This window comes from Brachycentrus maculatus, unplaced genomic scaffold (assembly GCF_059751285.1).
Source record: "Brachycentrus maculatus isolate JH-2025_06_01 unplaced genomic scaffold, ASM5975128v1 h1tg000166l, whole genome shotgun sequence".
NCBI lineage: Eukaryota > Metazoa > Arthropoda > Insecta > Trichoptera > Brachycentridae > Brachycentrus > Brachycentrus maculatus.
Window position 1 is genome coordinate 561,323 of NW_028280919.1, and position 19,457 is coordinate 580,779.

The window sequence follows — 19,457 nt, forward strand, 5'->3', positions numbered from 1 at the left end:
AGATGCATCTAACTGTCTCACTTTGATAAGATAAATATTTTCTTGAATGTTTTTCGCAGATACTTTGTGGCATATTTTATAAACTTTATAAAATAAAATAACTTTGTTTTAACCACTTTTTTCAACCGGTTTCAACAAGAACCTTGTCATCATCAGGGTATATGTGTACTAATTCTAAAACATTGAAATACTCAAAGTTAGGTTATAGATAATTACCCTTCCCTTACGACACCAAAAACTTCCACGCATTACGTACACCATATGAAAATGTGATTTTGATTTAAAAAACGGGAACAAAACTCCTAAATGTTGCTTTTATTGAGCTTTGCGCAGCGAATGTGTCCACTCCTAACCTAACTAACAATATAACCTAACTATGAGTATTTTAATGTTTTAGAATAAGTACATATTCCCTGATGATGACATGGTTCTTGTTGAAACCGGTTGGAAAAAATGTATCAATAAAAAGTGGTTAAAATAAAGATGTTTTATTTTATAAGATAAATATTTTTTTTATATTAAAAACATTGTTAACTTTGTGGTATGATAAAATAACACTCCCCTTATCATTCTTTGTTCGTAATACCACTTAAAACACTGCTTAATGACTACCTGAGTTTAAATTTGACCAGATGTAGTGGTTTTTCAGGTTTTAATAAATGAACATTTATATTTTTATGTATGTATTAAGATAATTAATTGCATTAAATTTAGCTTCTTCTTCTTCTTTTTCCTTAGCTAGGACTGTGCCCTGTTGTTCTCGGAGTCCGCTCCTGGGAGGTGGATGACTAGCTATCTTTAAATCTAGCAAAAGTTTTTAAGAAACTTTTTCCTGACTATCTTATCTGATTGGAAACTAATCTTTTTTATTTTATTTTATTTCATTTGTTAAATATATATATATATATATATATATATATATATATATATATATATATATATATATATTGTATATATATATATATATATATATATATATATATAATATATATATATATATATATATATATATATATGTATATATATATATATATATATATATATATATATATATATATATGTTTATATATATATCTATATATATATATATATATATATATATATATATATATATATATATATATATATATATATATATATATATATATATATATATATATATATATACATATATATATACATATATACATATATATATATATATATATATATATATATATATATATATATATATATATATATATATATATATATATATATATATATATATAATAATTATTATATATATATATACGTAAAACTAACTATCACGCCGCTTCTCCGCAGGGGTAGGCAGAGAGAATAGAGCGCCACACCACTCTGTCCTTGCAAACATTCTTCGCCTCTTCCACGTTTTTGCGTCTCCTCATACATACCCACCGATTGTTACGACTAACCTAACCTGACCACTACGTAAATACATATATACGTCAATACATGTATACATTAATTTATAAATTCATTATTTATATTGCTTTTATCTATTTTGCCAAAATATACACACAAACAAAGAATGATTTTTTTTTAAATTACATTTTTTGCGATATTTACTCTTGGTGATTTATTTATGTGTTAATTTGTTTGCCATCTTACCTCCCGGTAACAAATGAAAAATCTGCAATACACGTTTCATGAATTATTATTATCAATGCAATTTTTATATTATTTTTCAAAAATAAATAAAGCAATTAAAAACCTATTTTGCCTTTCCATTCCTTTAAGGAATGTCTCCCTTAATTAGTTTTCCTAGTTTAAATCCTAATTAGGCGTTAACCCTTTATTTCGGAACTGGTGTCACATTTTTACTTTACTATCACCCTTTTCTCGGAGCCGTATTAACGACACTTTGCTCGAGTAAATATAGAGGGATAGCGGTCGGAGTTCGTGGAAGAATTCCGTTTGTTTACGCTAATCCCCGCTTCGTATTCCCCGAGGTAAGAGCGGGAACTGCCTACTGCTTCCCGGAAAATAGTTTATGTACGTACTACGTGTTGAACGCTGCCCCAAAACGTGATAAGCCGCACTGTTTCAAACTATTCACCGGGTTAAGACTTATCGGAACGAAAATCATACATAAAACTTTTATTTAACCTTTAACAAGTATACCCAAATCTTTTATACTTCAGCATCCTTTTTTTGAAATTCCAAAGGCATGTTAAGTTGAAGGAAGATTTGAAGTAGCTTTACTTTTATGCATTTGTTCGGCAGTCACTTTATGGTAATATCTACCTAATATAATGTCCGCCTCCGTAGTGTAATGGTCAGCACGCTCCGCTACCGTTCTGGAGGTCCCGGGTTCGATTCCCAAGGGGGGTAAAATAAATATATGTGATTTTTTTCACTGTCATATTTATTCAATATTACCCTGGACTGGTACCTGAAGCGGAGGGCTGATCATCTTTCCTTCATGTGTAAACGATCAAGATAACACTGCGTTTATATGACGCAGTGCCCTATGCACCATTGGGGTGCGGATAAGGGTTTTATTATTATTAATATAATGCATCGGGTTGTAGTCCCGTGATTAGTGTCGCGGACTTTTGAGTCAGAGTTTCTGCACTCGAACTCACTCTACCACAATTTGATACCTATTTCTAAAAATGAGCCGTTTAGGCCCACAGAAATAATTTGATAATAAAGTTTTTTTGTAAATAATAAAAACGCTAATATTTCTCTTTTTAAAAAAAAAATTAAAATTCACTTGGTAAATACCACTTGTGCTTAAATCTATCGTGACACGTTTTTCGATGCATTTTGCACCATTTTCAAACTCCGTATGTGAATCTAGGTCTAAATTTTAGAGTTTAGACGTAGAAGGATGAAGAGAGGGTTAAATTTAAATTAATAATGGATATATTTTACCACAATGTGACTACCAAATCAATTAATTTCAACCAGTTTTATCAGAAATATAACGATGAAATAATTTGTCATTGCTATTTATTTTAAAGGAGTCGAATACCTAATTTGAACTTTGTTAACGAGAGAATAAAAACCCTCCCTGAAATACGACTGAGTAAATAAACAACATTTTTTAGTGTGTCCAATCGCTTGTTCACAAACCTAGGATTTTCTACCTAGGAGTTTTTTTTTTTAAATATTGACAACTCAACATGGTGAAGAAGAACATGGATAAGTTTATAAAGTGCTCACTTAAACCAGCCTATAGCAGGGCGTAAGCCATTTAAATACCCAAATTTCCATATTCTTCATCTGTAGTTGAGATGTCAAAATAAGAGTAAAAAAACGTTTACCATGTTTTTCCTTAAGGTTTTAGAAAAGTTTTTTTTTTAAATCTTAAGTTTGTTTCTTGGGTATTTTGAGAACTACAATTTTGGGAGGTTTGTATAACATCGAGGGGTCCGGATCTGATCAATAAATACAATTCCGTGAGTACCTTCTCAGTAACTAGAAGCTGGAAGTTGGACATTATCTCCCCGGACGGATGAAGGGATTCAATAAATGTTTAAATTGCCGCCGTGGGTTTTGGCACAAAGAGGGTTTATCTATTTTATCACAATGTAGACTCGACCGGATTTAGAATGACATATTTATTTTTACTCCCACAGGGGTATTCTGTGTAGGTACTGCACATTTTAAAAGTTTTAGGTACTTTTCTCTTTGTTCAAAACATATTGAATATGTCCAAATATTTTAATTAAGATTTTGAAAAGAAAATAGTTATTGAAAGGTTAAGGGTAAAAAAATTTTTTTTTTAAAAATATGTATTCTAAAAAAAAATATATCATGTATTTAAAAAAATATTGCGTGCGAAAACATGTCCGGCCTCTAACGCGGCCGTTTGCATTCTAAATTTGAACGGTTGATACCTCAGCCTTCAGTGTGGTCAACACGATTAAGTATGAAATATAGTTGAGTACGTAACATCCCTTATTACATAATTTTTTTATACGGTATTTTCAGTTCTACCCTGTAGTAGTCATCGGTTACCGGAAGTCATTGGCACATTAATGAAAGGGCAAAATAAATAAACAACAGTCGAATCGCATGTGCCTCGAGTCCGGAAGGAAAATGAAAACAAAAACGTCAAAATTTACTAGCGGGAAAGGACAGAATGAAAAAGTATGAGATTACATCCGGTTTTTTATTTTCCATTCGCTACCAGTGCTGGACCGAGGGCGAAGATGTGCATTGTTAAAACATTATACTGTTCCAAAAATTCTTTTTTTGTTGGAAAAAAAACAAACAAAAAAGAAGACTGAATGTAGTAAAATGCGATCCCAGACGAATGTACAGGGAAACAATGTATTATAGATGTTCGAATGGTGAAACAAGGAAAAAATGATACGCTAATTTAGGCCTATCTTTTTTTAAGCATAATCGATAAAATGTGGAACGAATGGATGAGTAAAGAATGATTAACCAAATATACAAGGCGAACGTAGTCGGGAATAGGAGCAGAGAAAGACCGTAAAAAACAAAGTCAAATATTTTAAAGCGGTCAGGTCAGGAGTCGGAATAATCGGCGGATTTGTAAGAGGAGAAGTACGAATTTAGAAGAGGCGAAGATTGCTGGCAAAGACAGATTGATGTGGCGTTCTTTTCTCTCTGCCTACCCTTGCGGAAACAGTTTCCTCCCAGCAATCATCAAATGCTGAGTTCCAGATTTTCTCTCACTAGATTTTACCTCCTGTTCCCAACATAGATAAAAATAAAACTTTTTTTTATGTAAAAGAAACAAAAATCCACGTAATGATCTATTGATCTTGTACACAATAAGCAAATAAAATAATAAATACAACTCCCATCTAAAAAAATAAAACAAAAAGAGGTGTTTTCTTATTTGTTACTTTCTTATTTGTTTTTCAGTCTTGTTAACCTTAATCCCATGTCCCAAAATGAGTAATAGAAATTACTCATCGGTAATATTAAAAAAATATATGTGACTTATGTATGTAATATGTTAAAAATAAATATATAAGTGTGTAAAATTATTTAAAGTACGAGTATATTTTGATATTAACAATTCGTACATTTATCGAATACGACAAAGTCTATCGATTGCTTCGAAATCTATGTAAAAGGAAAAAGTTCAACGGGCCATAATACAAATTGTTGTCGAAGTTTGAATGGGTCTGTAGCATACTAACTAAACTGCAGATGACAGTGTGAAATATTGTTATTCATTGGCAGTCAGTCCTCCGTACCCTTTCCCCTCCCACTCGCCCCATCGCTACCTGCTCGAACCCTAAACTTCCACTCGTAGTATATTCCCTAAACCTACTTTGCCGAAAGTTTGCGTAAAAGTTTCCAATGAATTTACCTTTCATTATCTCCGAGTATTTAACAGGTCGTTCTTTGCGTTGCTCGCAAGTTAATTTACCCTTAATTCAACGTGTTTTATCAAATTTTCTCCGAAGTAAACTGGTATTCGGTATGAAAATAAACCTTGAAAACTTTTTACGAGTGCCTGTATATTTCCGAGATTCGATGAATGAGACATTTTCAAAGTTTTATGTTTTTGTTACAATTTCCCTTGGTGAAAATTAATTTTATTTATTGATTCGGCAGTCTTCTACTATTATTGATATTCAATTTCAATCTCGAAATAAAAACATTTATTATAAATAACAAAAATATATCAATGTGAAACGATTTTATAATATTACTCAATGTGATATATACAGGATTTTTTAAAGAAGTACTACTACTAATACCATGACGACGTTTCTTTGGAGGGGTAGGCAGAGAGGATGGAATGTCCACACTCTTCTGTCCTTACATACACTTCTAGCTTCCTTAAAATCCGTATATCTAGTTATACATGATTACGTGGAATTTTGACGACACCAGATTTTAGGGTCTGATTGCTCTGATCGTGCCTTTTTCTTCAAATCAAGATCAAGATCAAGTCTTTTTCAGCCGTCCTCGTTCTGTTGTCCCGTTCGCACTCGCCAAAGATACTTTCTTATTCATTCTCTCGTTTTTCATTCACTCCACATGTCCATACCACCTTAAAGAATTTTTCTTAGTCTGTTCAATTAGCCGTACATTGTTTTCTGTCTTTTTCTTTTAAGTTTTACTTGGTAAATACCACTATATTAAAATCTATTGTGCATTATTCGATGCATTCCGCACCTGATACACGGTGTTTAAAAATGATGCGGAATGCATCAAAACACGTGTCACGATTGATTATAATAAATAATGCTATTTACCAAGAGAAACACAAATTTAAAAAAAAAACTCATGTTCTCTTGAAATAATTTTAACCACGAATAACATCATAGACGATGAAGAATATTCAAACACCTTTTTGAAATTGATGCGTTTGAACACGGTGTTTGAAAATGACGCGGAATGCATCGAAACGCGTGTCACCATAGATTTTAATAAATAATGATATTAACCAATTAAAATGGATACATGTATCATCTTAAGTTGAGACACCTATAACCTACAATACGAGTATTTATTCCGCTTGTAGGAAAAACGCCTGTCCCTCTTCTAGATTAAAGTTTTGGTGATAAAATTTACGATATCTTCATGTTGATACCCTTTAATCTACCGCACCCAACACGCGCTGAGCGTTAATCATGTTTATGTGTTTCACCCTTCTCCCGAATCTCTGCGTCTCAACACATATTGCTTTGATCGTTGCGGCCCTCAACCATCGTTAGCTGTGAACCCTCTCGTAAAGCTAAACACCAGTTAAGTTGTCCACTAATCGCAAAACCGTTAGCATAGATCCCGGTTAATATTATTATATATTTACTCACTATTTACAGAGCGCGCTGTTGATGTAATATCGTACGTTGATGTAGTTAACAGTATGTCTCCTGAAAGAAATACAGGTAAACTTCGTTTTGCGCCGGTTCTATTTACGCCAATTTACAATTACGCCGGTTGGATTGCTAGCCGGGGTTTTTCTTTTTTTTAGATGGAGTTGCATTTATTATTTACCTTGCGTATTATGTACAAGGTTTATAGATCATTAAGTGGATTTTTGTTTTTTCTAACTTAAAAAAAGGTGTTTTATTTTAATCTGTGTTGGGAACAAGATGGATAATCTAGTGTGGGCCAATCAGGAACTTCTCAGCATTTGCTCATTACTGGGAGAAAACCACGTATAACTCCTCAGCCGGACTGTTGACTGTCGTCCTCAGACCTTCCGTTCCACTAGAAGAGGGTTCGGCATTTTAAAATCGAAAACCCTAAATACCGGTGATATTACTCGTATCCTTTCTTCTATAAAAAGGTTGACAGATGAGATCTGTGAAATTCGGGATTTCTAGTTTCGGAAACTACAGATGCTTCCATCTATGGGTTCAAATATAAACTTGGTATATAAGTTTATTTTTAAACCCATCGATAGGAGGCTTACGAAACTAGTCGTAACAATATACCATAATAGGTATCTACCCAAACTGTAAACACAAGTGTTTTATTTATACTCGAAATTTAACATGCCTCACCATAAAATGAACGCCGAAAAAATAATGAACAGCAAAATGTTTTGAAATACGTACCTACGTGTTTTTTCCCCCAAAGAATATTGATATGATTTGGCTGTATACCGTCGTTTTATAACAGCATTAAACGAGGCGTGTCCCTTTTTCGTCCGAGTACAAATTAGCTACCATACATAATGAAGCGGCTATTCGTTGCCTCAGTAATGACATTTTCTACGTCAGAGCCTAACTAACTCACCTCTAATCCGTGAAGATTTACTATCATAATTTATGGAAATGTTCTGATCTCGTGTTTATCATCCCTAAATGCCTTCTACCCAACACACACTCGGAATATATTATACCTATATGTTGTATAATATTATACAGTATAAAGCAGTAGCTAGACCGTAGCATTTCTATATTCTCAATCTTATCTAGAAACCAATATGTAGATAGGTAGGTATATTGTTCATTTGTTATTATTGCATATATCGCCGTCATATAGGAGAAAGTGACCAAGTGCATTTTTTTTACAAAAACGTGACCATTGACTATTTGATATCTTACTAGCTTAATATTGCCCTGAAAACATCCCAAATTATTTTAAACTTGGAAGTATAATATATTGACTTGTTAAAAATGACTAACTGCATTGATGTTTATTTTCTTGCCAAGCAAAAGTGACTTAAACGGCCCTCCTGAACATTTTACGTTTTATTAGTTGGTAACTTTCTCCTGTACGAATACAATATAACAATAATGAACTTTGGGTCTCAATTCAAATTTATGCACACATAATTTGATTTAAAATGGAAGTTTATTTATGATTGATATTTTACCCCTAACTTGTTGTTTCATTTTATAACTTTGTTATAAAATCACTATTTATTGTATTATAACATAATTAAAGAGGTATAACTAATCTTCGTTTTTTTATCCTTCAAATATTATCGTTAAAGTATTATAGACCTCTTGACGTAGAAAGAAAACAAAGAAAAATGAAGAAAAACGATGAATGAAACAATTTAATTAAATAAATTTTATCAAAATGTATAATAATCAACAAATACACACTTTAATTATCATTGAAAAGCGCGTTATTAAAAATATTTATAATTATTGATTGTCTCTGATTTTTTCGCCTGTATGCTGCAAATTAATACAAAAAAGACACTTTTTCATCACTTTTTTAATAAGTTTTCCCAGCGCAAATCTTTATCAATAATTACAATATTTCTCAAGGAGCGCTAGTGTATATTATGATATTGAGAAGTCTCAGAAGAAAAAGCTGTTTTCTTTGAATCGGGTGATTTTAATAAAATTGTATATAACGTTTGGTGTTTTTATAACATGGTTATTTTTAATGTATTGTAGAAAAATCAGTATTTTAGAAAAGTATTCTCCAAAAATATTTACGTGACTATAAATAAGAACGTTATAATTGGAGTGTATTTCGATTCGATTTTTTTCCCCAAAGTAATTATTTTGCGTTTATAAACGTCAAAATTTCTTTCATTCATCATTTTTCTTTCTACATCGAATGGTCTCACAATATCTATTTCACAAGTAAAGCTTGGTGTACATTTATGAGTACCGACAATATTCGAAGAAGAAAAAACGAATATTAATGTTGCAATTTACCTGATAATTTTATCACGTTTTACTTGTATACGTAAGACAAAATGATTTTCTGGCGCCTACAAACAACAATAAAAAATACCTGTAACTGTCAAATATATTATTGGCTAACTAAGAAAAAAATAGCAGAACATGTTAACAATATGGTTGTCACATTGGTACAGCAACTCAGTGAGCTTGTATGCGTATTTTTTAGATATGAGACGACATTTGGCAGAATATAATTGTGTTGAATATGCCTTATAAAAAAGAATTAACATATTCATGTCGTCAATTCCAAAAAAAAGTGTAAGATATTTTTTTTCTATAATAAAAAAAGGAACCACGCTACTACGTGTCACTTGTTTTCGATCTATTTTAAACATTGAAAATTTTATGCATTTTAATTACGTATTATTTTTAGCAAGAAAAACGATATATTTTCAAAATTATTAGTTCTGTAATCACCTGTGAATAAAAACAACTGTCGTGTGTGATAAAATAAGTGATATTATACGAGCGTTTTTTTTTTAAATTTATTTTAATAATCAACATGTCATTTCACAAACTTAATACCGAATCAATAAATAATATAAAATAGATTAATAATTGTTTTCGTTTTTCAGATTGCCCACTCCGATGCTGTCCCTCCCGCCGGCCCTGTACCACGGGGTCCAGCTGCCGCCCCCGCCCCCGCGCCGGCCCTCGCGCGCCCCCCAGGCGCACATACACACTATCGGCGCGTGAGTATTGCCACCGTACACCGTACTACCGGCCCACCGTACTATGCGTCCCATTGTGCGGCTGACTCGTAATAAGGAGCAATCCCCTTTGGTATGTTCAACACCTACCGCCGCAATATCGTCATAATCGCTATATAAACCGCTTTCGCCCTTAACCCTTTGGGCACCAGGACTTCATGGGTTACTATGCCAGAAAATCATGATTTAAACAGAAATAAACTACTTACCATCACGCTTCACTAACCACATCGCGTTCTATTTTCTCTGCCTACCTCTGCTTCCCCACAGGGGTAGGGAGAGAGCCGAGACGTGCATTATATTATATATTATATGCAGAGGCCTGAAATTTTTTTTTTTAGTAATATCGCAGCTTAACACAACTTACTTTTCGCGGAAACAAAATTGGTTTAATGTACTTTATGTTTATTGTTTCTCTTTAAGTGTTTTTGTAATACTACGAGTAATATAACTAATTCTAAGATATTTATGTTCAATAATTCTAAAAATCTATGAATAACTTTAAAAAAAACATAATGTGTCGAGTTGTGGTTCCGCGGTTAGTGTCGCGGATTCTCGAGTCAGAGTTTCTCGGTTCGAACCCACTTTACCACAATTTGATACCTATTTCTAATAATGCGCCGATTTACCTCGCAGATATAGAACGAAATTGAAGTATTTTTGAAAATAATAAAAATACAAATATTACTCTTTTATTTAAAAAAAATAATAAATAATTTGAATCGAAAGATTTCGGACAACCCTGAATAAATCCCTGAGATACTATTCAGAATGTATCTGATACTTTTAAAAATTTTCAGACCGATATTTCTCGCCAGAGTACCGAAAACCGATTTATCGGATTTTGGTAGACAAAGGGTTAAATTACTGTGCGAACTGTATGTCCCGTTCTGTACCATTCAATAATGAACCCGTACCGCCGTAATGACTTTTAAATCCCTCTTATTGATATGTTTATTCACCAACCCGATTTGTTTATATGGGATTAAATAAACCTTTTCCCATAAAAGCAAATTCTGATAGAAGTAGAGAAAATAATTCATTTGATTATTAACGAAACAATCAATTTTAAATAACTCTCTCCTTATCATTTATCTTTCACTTTGTGTAATACTATATATAAACACTACTTCGTGACAAACGATTTCGGAATAAACATTCCATCGCCAGGTCAAATGTAGACATGGTCAGTCTACATTTGACCTTATGACCACAAATTTTTGTAACCCCTAGATATATGATCAATCTCATGACACAGTACATATGAGTTCACAAGCGTAAAGTGAGCACTTAACCAGCTTATGAGAGGTCATAAGACCTGTAAATTCTCAGACTTCCAAATTCACAGTTCACAACAGCCATTTATGTTGAATTGAAAAAGTTTATTATTTATCAGAGACCATTTTATTTGTTAACCGAACCCCGGATTATTTTTACACACTAGCAAACACCTAAGAATCCCGCTAAATGTCCAGCACCTCTAATAACTAAACTCTCCAAAAATCTATAATGCAATCATAAATCACTTGAAAAATTATAACAAAAACATTTTAGTAATTATTATGAATCATTAAACAAAAAAGTGTTTTTTTTTCAAAAAAAAAATTATAGTTTAATAAAAAAAATACCAGTTGTTTGTGGCATAAATCACTCAATTTTGGCAGCTTTGCCAACAACAAAAAAACGCCTGAAAATATGATTTTCAAGTTTGTATGTACAAAGCTTATAATAAAATATGTTTTTTTATTTAAATATTTTTTAAACCGCAACCTATCGCTATACTTTTTTGTAGTAAATGAAGTAAATAAATCTAGCAATCTTTTCTTGGCTTTTAATCGCTAATAGGATTTGTAATAAAAGAAAAATTATCCCTGCGATTTTGTCCGACCGAAGAACCATAGTTTAATTGATACGTGATACAGACCCATTGATACGGATTTTCCAATTGACGTATCAGATCTTATTTACTGCTACTGGCTACTAGTCAGCCTGATTAAAAACTCCTGCACGCCACTGGAAACGATATATCGACCAAACGGCTGTATTTTGGACAAATCTAAATTTTTGTCATTTCAACTTTTCGAATGGTTTAATGTTAGAATATCCTCATAAAAACTTCAATATCAGAGACATCTATTGGTGAGATGTAATATCACCAATAGATGTCTCTAGTGAAGTTCTAGTGATTCAAGAACAAGGTTTCTACAACATTTTGAGTGTGTCCAAATACTTGTTCACAAAATCTGGATTATCTCCATAAATTGGTTCATATATACAGAACTTCCAAGAATTTGAGTAGTGTGGTTGTCAATAATGGGTAGAATTGGTGAATGTTTCACGTGTGTAAAGTGATCACTTAAACCAGCCTATGACGGTCGTCAGCCCCGTAAATGCCCAGACTTCCATATTCTTCTTTATCTTTGATGAGATGTCAAAAAATAAGACTGTTTACGTTCTATTTTTTATTGTTTATTCTTACACGATATATATGGTATATGTTCATAGTGCATAGAACACTGCATAGCATATAAGCAGTGTTATCTTGATCGTTAAATACATACATGAAAGATGAAAGCCCTGCGTACCATTTCAGGTACCAGTCCAGGGTTATATTAAATTAAAATTAAAGCGAAAAATCAGTTATATTCGTTTTGACTCCTCCCCCTGGGAATCGAACCCGTGACCTCCATTACGGTAGTCAAACGCGCTGAGCAGTGCATTTTTCGCCATATTGCCAACTGACCATTGTATTTGCTCATTTTTTTTAAGTTATGAATTTTGTAATCTAAAAATTATATACAAATATGTATATCATTTTGAGGTAGAGTGTATGCTAAAAGAAATAAGTATGTATTGAAATACTATGTTGCAATATCCATTCATATAATATTGAAGCATATAAAATTTTAGAAATATTATGAGAGAACATAATATAGATTATATAAACGTATGCCGCAGTTCTCCAATTTCAGAATGAACAAGGTTTTTTTTATACACCGTGTAGAGATTATGATATAAATCTCAGTTTAACAAAAACATTTGATCTTTCTCCCATACCACATAATGGAGTGAATTCCGATGCGTTCGGGGTAAATGTCCCCGTATATAATCTCTACACAAAGACTATATTTCCACTCGACTTAACCTCCTAACGACTCCTTTCTTATAAACTACATATGATGCCCACTTTTTATGCCATTAAAATGATTTATTCGTCCGTACAGGTCCATACAATAATGTACTCAGTTTCTAGCGGAAACCTTCGTAAAACGAGCTTTGAAATTTGATTTTTAATATCACGTGAGCTTTTTAGGAGCAATTTTAATATTTTTCATAATCAACCAATTTTGAAACATTGTTCTTGAATCACTAGAACTTCACTAAAGACATCTATTGGTGAGATGAAAAGAAGCTTTTTATTGAACAGAAACTAATTTATTAGTATGTGAGGCCCGAATCCTAGATTATAATCACACACATGAGAAACGCCAGAAAATATTCCATAATAATAATACTTCCATATTCTTCTTCATCTTTGATGAGATGTCAAAAAATAAAATGAAAATATCTCCTGTAATTGGAGATAATCCTGATTTTGTCAACAAGTATCTGGACACACTCAAAATGTTGTAATATAATAATAAATTAAATATACAATTACTATTAGTGCCCATGGAAAATAAATTTTACATTTTTTCATCGCCAAAGTTGTTTATATTTGCAAAAATAATCAGTGCAAACATTTTGTCATGTATTTTTTTTAAATCTGGTTGGTTCTTATTTACAGAAGCCCTTTTACGGTCTGGTTTAAATATTTGTCTTTTCTCGATTTTATTTATTCCTGTCACGCTAACTTGAATTTTGTACGTAAAGGTAGATGTGTAGGTAAGGGCTAGATTTCGGCGCAACTGTTGCTACATTTACGCTGACCGCCGGCTGGTGGAGCCGCACACGAGGCGCGAAAATTTAGCGTTTTCCCGCCTTAGCCTGAACTTATTCCGAACACCCAAATTTTAAACAACCCGTAATTGTTAGTCTTTACGATATTTATAATAACGAGGGTACGACTATTTAAAATTTCGCATCGTTTTTTTAGATTTAATTTTTTTTTTCGAATTGTTAATTTCTGCGGATGAAAAACATTTAAACAACGTAGGAAACATATGCCAGTCAAATATGTCCTTCTGTTATCTATGTTTTTTTAGATAAATTATCACGTATTCAATAATATATTACTAACCTTTATTCTATCCTAAGGGTGCAGAGGGCACTGCATTGCATCCGTATAGTATTAACAGTTCGCGCTTCCGGTACCAGTCCGGGGTGATGATATAAAAATATTATACTGAAAAATCACGTATATTTTTCTTACCCCCCTGGGAATCGAACCCGGGCCCTTGAGCATGGTAGCCGAACGTAGTACGGTAGCCATAATTTTATGAACATATTTATTGTGTAGTGGTTAGAGCAATTAGCTACCGTGCCGGGTGTCCCAAGGTTGATTCCCAGCGGGGTTCAAATAAATACATAAGTCCATAAGTAAGTATTTTCCACTCAAGTGTTTACTAAATATCCCCTTGACTAGCACGCAAGACTGGTCTCCTTGCCTTTACATAATTTACGATTAATATAAAAACATAAAAATAAATTGTAAAAATAACATAGCGAGAGTAGTTATTAATCTAAGCGATTTGATATCAAATTTGAATGGTTTACTTATGGTCACATTCCATCCTTTAAAAACCCAAATTGAAACTAATGACCAGTATTATTACTTACTCGTTGATCCAGCGATCTCAAATTCTTCGCACGCTGTCTTCTAGGATTCATTGATTCAGAAAAATTGCAAAATCCATTTAATAAATGAAAAAAAAATTATACGTCTTATCCTAATTTTAGACTGAATGCTTAAAAAAAACGTTAAGTCGTAAAACTTAAAGGTGGAGACTGACCGGAGCATTTCGTCGTAACATAACGTCGTAACATCGCTCGCGGCGAGCATCAGCGAGCATCCGAAACTATGGATGGATAGCTCGGCTCGGTGTACTGACTGCCTGAATGCTCGCATCGTAACGTGTTACGTTACGACAACATGCTCCGGTCTGTCTCCACCTTAACATAACACTGTTCTTCAATTTTCACGGTTTTTCCCGGATACCGCAGCACCAGAATAGGACAGCCGGGGTCTCTGAACTTGCCCCTCTCCACGGGCACTTCCCCGCTTTCTTCCCTCCCGGTTGCGCCCCCTGTGTTATTTGTGTAGGCAGCGGGCGATATTCGGCGACCTCTGGGATAAGGAACATAGACCGCAGCGGCGATACCCTCGGGAACTTTACTCCATTCTTTGGGATAAATCATTCCCGTGAATAAAAGTTAGATTTTGAAAAAGTCACGTTTTAGTTGGTATGTATACCTACATGCGTACAATGTGACCACTGAGTGCCCATGTAGTATAATTCCGTTCTTAAAGTTTTGTCCAGTACAACACAAGGCGTCGTGGCGTAGTTGGGTAGACGCTCGACTGCGAAAAAAGCGTCGCGGGCTCGATTCCCGCCAATTGTAAAATGAATTCAAGAAAGATTTATTTTCAATTGGTACTTGTGATGTATTTTTAACATTTACTTTTCGTATCCCCACTATCCTAACTGCAGACAAATCTCTAAAAAGAGGCTTTGTGGGTTATTCCTTTAAAAAGAGGCTCACGAAGACTGTCTGTCTGACTTCCGTATTCTTCTTCATCTTTGATGAGATGTCAAAAAATAATACGAAAATAACTCATATAATTGGAAATAATCCAGGTTTTGTGAACAAGTATATGGACACACTCAAAATGTTGTAAATTAATTTAAATGTTTATACCATAACCAGCAGAATGACTTTTTTTAAAAGGAAATTGTATTATTCTTAGTGATAAAACATATCAAATAATGAATCGACCACTTTGACATCAAAATTGATGGATGGATTGTCAAAAAACGTTGAACTCGACATTCATCCGAGGTTACGTTCTAGAACAATATGCTTTCTGAACGTCACACCGCTCCATCTTATCATATTATACACCCTTTTTTCTTCTTCTTATATTTTTTCTCATACATGAGCGGTGATTACACCGACTCTTGTCATTTTTGCTTTCAAGTACCTACTCGATCAAGCCTTGTCTTCTTTCCCCGGCTCGACGTCTCTACAACTCACGCTAGATCTATTTTACGATTCTTTCATCATACCTACCTCTGTATATTTTCTGCACGTGTCCAAACCATCACACCAACCCTTTCCAAATATTATCTATACTGCTTTTCTTCCCCTTTTTTCTTTTATTTGAACGTCGAAACACTTTTAATTTCACTTTCAGCCAATATTCATACGTTTGTAATTAGTTAGTTAATAAGAATTTTAGAAGTTTATTTATTATTATATTTTAAAATAACCAATTTTATGAAAATACAACTAATTATAATTTTTTAGAACTATGTGTTATAATGTTTAGAATTAGCTTCACATACGGTGTTTGAAAATGATGCGGAATGCATCGAAATATGTGTCACAGTAAATTTTAAGAAATAGTGGTATTTACTAAGTAATTTTTTTAATTGAAATGGATAGGTTTTACCACAAAGTGACTGCCGAATCAATTAATGACATTACATTCGTGTTGAAGCCGAGAAAATATAAATATCATCACCGATTGAAACATTTGGTTTTGTCGACTCCTTAATTATTTATAATTAGTAAGCTTTGTTCAACTGATATTCAAATTACTCATCGGGAATATTATATACGTGACTTATGTTTGTCATGTGTTTTTTCCAATATTGTCAAATAAAAAATATTTCACCTTAAAATATCTTATTGGATAAAATGATATTTAAAAATTATTATGTTTTCGATTTCAGATTTCGGAATGTTGAAAGATTGTTTTTGGTGCATGATATTCTTGCTATAGTCCCCAATTTAAGGGGATACTCGCAATCACACAATTCATTCCACCGAAGACCATCCGAGAGGTCACATGTGCGTTCACGCCCGATTTTATAAAGAATGTTTATTGGATTTTTTTTAGATTTTTAGAATAATTTAATAACAGATTTATACATACTTCCTACCTTTCAATAACTCTTTTCTTTTCAAAACCAAATAATTATTTTTAATGCAAAAACAGTGTTTTAAGGAAGAAATCAATTATGTCAAATGTTACCTGGATTTAGAGAAAATTATGTTGCGACTTAACGAATACTATAGTAGGCCTTTATCATGTCGTTTCATCGACTATGTAATTGGTGAGCGCTGTTCAACAAAAATGTGTAGAAACATGTTAAATATTTTAAATCCGATATTTACCGGATTTAAAAATATTATGTCAATTAATTATTACGTTCTCGATTCGAAGGGTTGAAAAATATTTTTTTACGCATTACACTCTTGCTGATGTCGAGGAAAATGTATATTTCCCCGATTTAAACATGTCGTTTCATCGACTACGCCTGGATCTCGCCGTGTAACACGTTTGGCGACAGCTCCGTATTTGGAAAGTAATCTTAGGAACGAATAATATGTTTACATTCGTAGTACGCGACAGATGATATTGACACGATTCCTCCGGGGATGATGCCTACAAACGCAGTGAAGTCCAAAAGTTTCCTCCCTTAAAGGGTTTGAAATATGTTAAGATTATATAACAAGATTTCATCTGAATTTTGTATGTACTTTATCTTTTACAATTTTCGGATGATAATCGGTTTCCTAGCTCAATTAGTTTAACTTTTTTTTAAAATTTATTGTTTCGTTATTCTAAAACTCTGACTTTTACACCTGAGGACCCCTGTCAAAATATATAAACTGTCTCAATAGGGAAAAAAACAATGAAACACCATTGAATTCGAAGGTAATATGTAAATCTGGGTATTTAAAGTGCTTATTGAAATTGAGGCAATACGGCTTAGTGGACTTAATGTTTATCTTTATACAGTTTATGAAGTAGATGCAAATGGAAACCAAGAGTTTGTTCACCGGACCCAGGAATGTGGCGGAAGCTTTCAGAGAGAGAAGTGATCACTTAAGCCTGCCAACGCTAGGTCGAAAGCCATGTAATGCCTTGAACTCCATATTACCTTCGTATAGAAATATGTTTTGTCTGTTGATACACTCAATACATTTGCAATTATTTTTTATCCTGTTGCCTACAAACTACGTAAAAAAATATAAGTTAAAAAAAATCAACATTGGTGTTAAATCGAATAGAATCCGAAATAAAGCAAATACAAGCTTTGTCCATTATGAATTGATGAATGTCGTAACATCTGATTTTTTTTACATATTAAAGAGATATACAGATGAAAGATAATGATTCAAAAGTATTATATAGAAAAGAAATCTAAATTTTGAAGCGTACATAAAAGTTTAAAAATAAAAACGCCTACAAAAACTTTGTTGTAAAATTTCATCGCTAGCGCACCAACACACTACTGTCACCTCCAGACCGGAAACTTTTGGATCATACTACCTACATTCATATATTTTCCACCCATGTTTTCATGCTTTTAATAATAATAAGACATATTACGAAAATCTCATGTTTTATTCATATTGTATTTTTGGCTCAACAAAATTAAGACTGGATTTTATCCCATATTTTTACCTCTCTTTATATTGTAATTTATTTATTTTAAAAACCGTTTACAATTTACTTCGTTACGTTTTTTAATGACCACTCTAGCTTGATTTAAAATCCTTTCGATAATTCATGACGATTTCCAATACGTCCTTTTTCCGTTAGTCTGAGCCTCGTTAATCCTTCGAAACGGTTGGCTGGGAACAAATGGCGGAATTTTCTTACCGGGGAATTCATTGCCTTTGGTGGCCATTTTTAATTGAATTTCATTCTTCGGCATTTTTTTTATTTTTTTTAAACCACACCTCGTTAATTTAAAACGTACTGGAAATATCTTTGAAGATTTTTTTACAAGTCTTTGAGAACCTCGTAAGACTATTTTGAGCATTTTCTTTTTGAACCCATACACTGCGATTTTTTCACCTGTACTAACAGTAAAGAAAAATGACGAAATAATTTTTTGTACTAATTTATTACACAGCCATGTGTATCCGGAAAAATTTAGACAAATATCACCCATGATACTACAGAGGCAAACAAGCTTTTTAATGGAACAAGACTGATATATATATATATATATATATATATATATATATATATATATATATATATATATATATATATATATATATATATATATATATATATATATATATATATATATATATATATATATATATATATATATATATATATATATATATATATATATATATATATATATATATATATATATATATATATATGTGTGTGTGTGTGTGTGTGTGTGTGTGTGTGTGTATAAATATGTAAATATTATCATTTTATCCACTTTTAAATAGTCAATGAATTGCAAAGGCCCAAACAAGAAAAATCTGGAATGAAAAATTAAAAACCTTCACCAGCAGTGAACGGCTGACAAAGAAAATTATTTAATAATTTTACAGTTTATATTGTAGTGAAGAATGTTTATTTCATATCTTTAAATATTAAAATTAGTGTCAATTGTGATGCTTTCTTCGGGTGATTTCTCAC

The 19,457-nt window shown here is 32.5% G+C and overlaps 1 protein-coding gene across 1 annotated transcript in view; it reads left to right on the plus strand.

Moving 5' to 3' along the window:
• LOC148308409 (proton channel OtopLc-like) overlaps positions 1-19,457 on the plus strand; it is a 134,221-nt gene that overhangs the window by 61,195 nt on the left and 53,569 nt on the right. Inside the window, exon 3 of the mRNA XM_088261757.1 lies at positions 9,698-9,814. Coding sequence (XP_088117883.1) covers positions 9,698-9,814 — 117 coding nt within the window. The remainder of the gene's footprint in view (positions 1-9,697; positions 9,815-19,457) is intronic.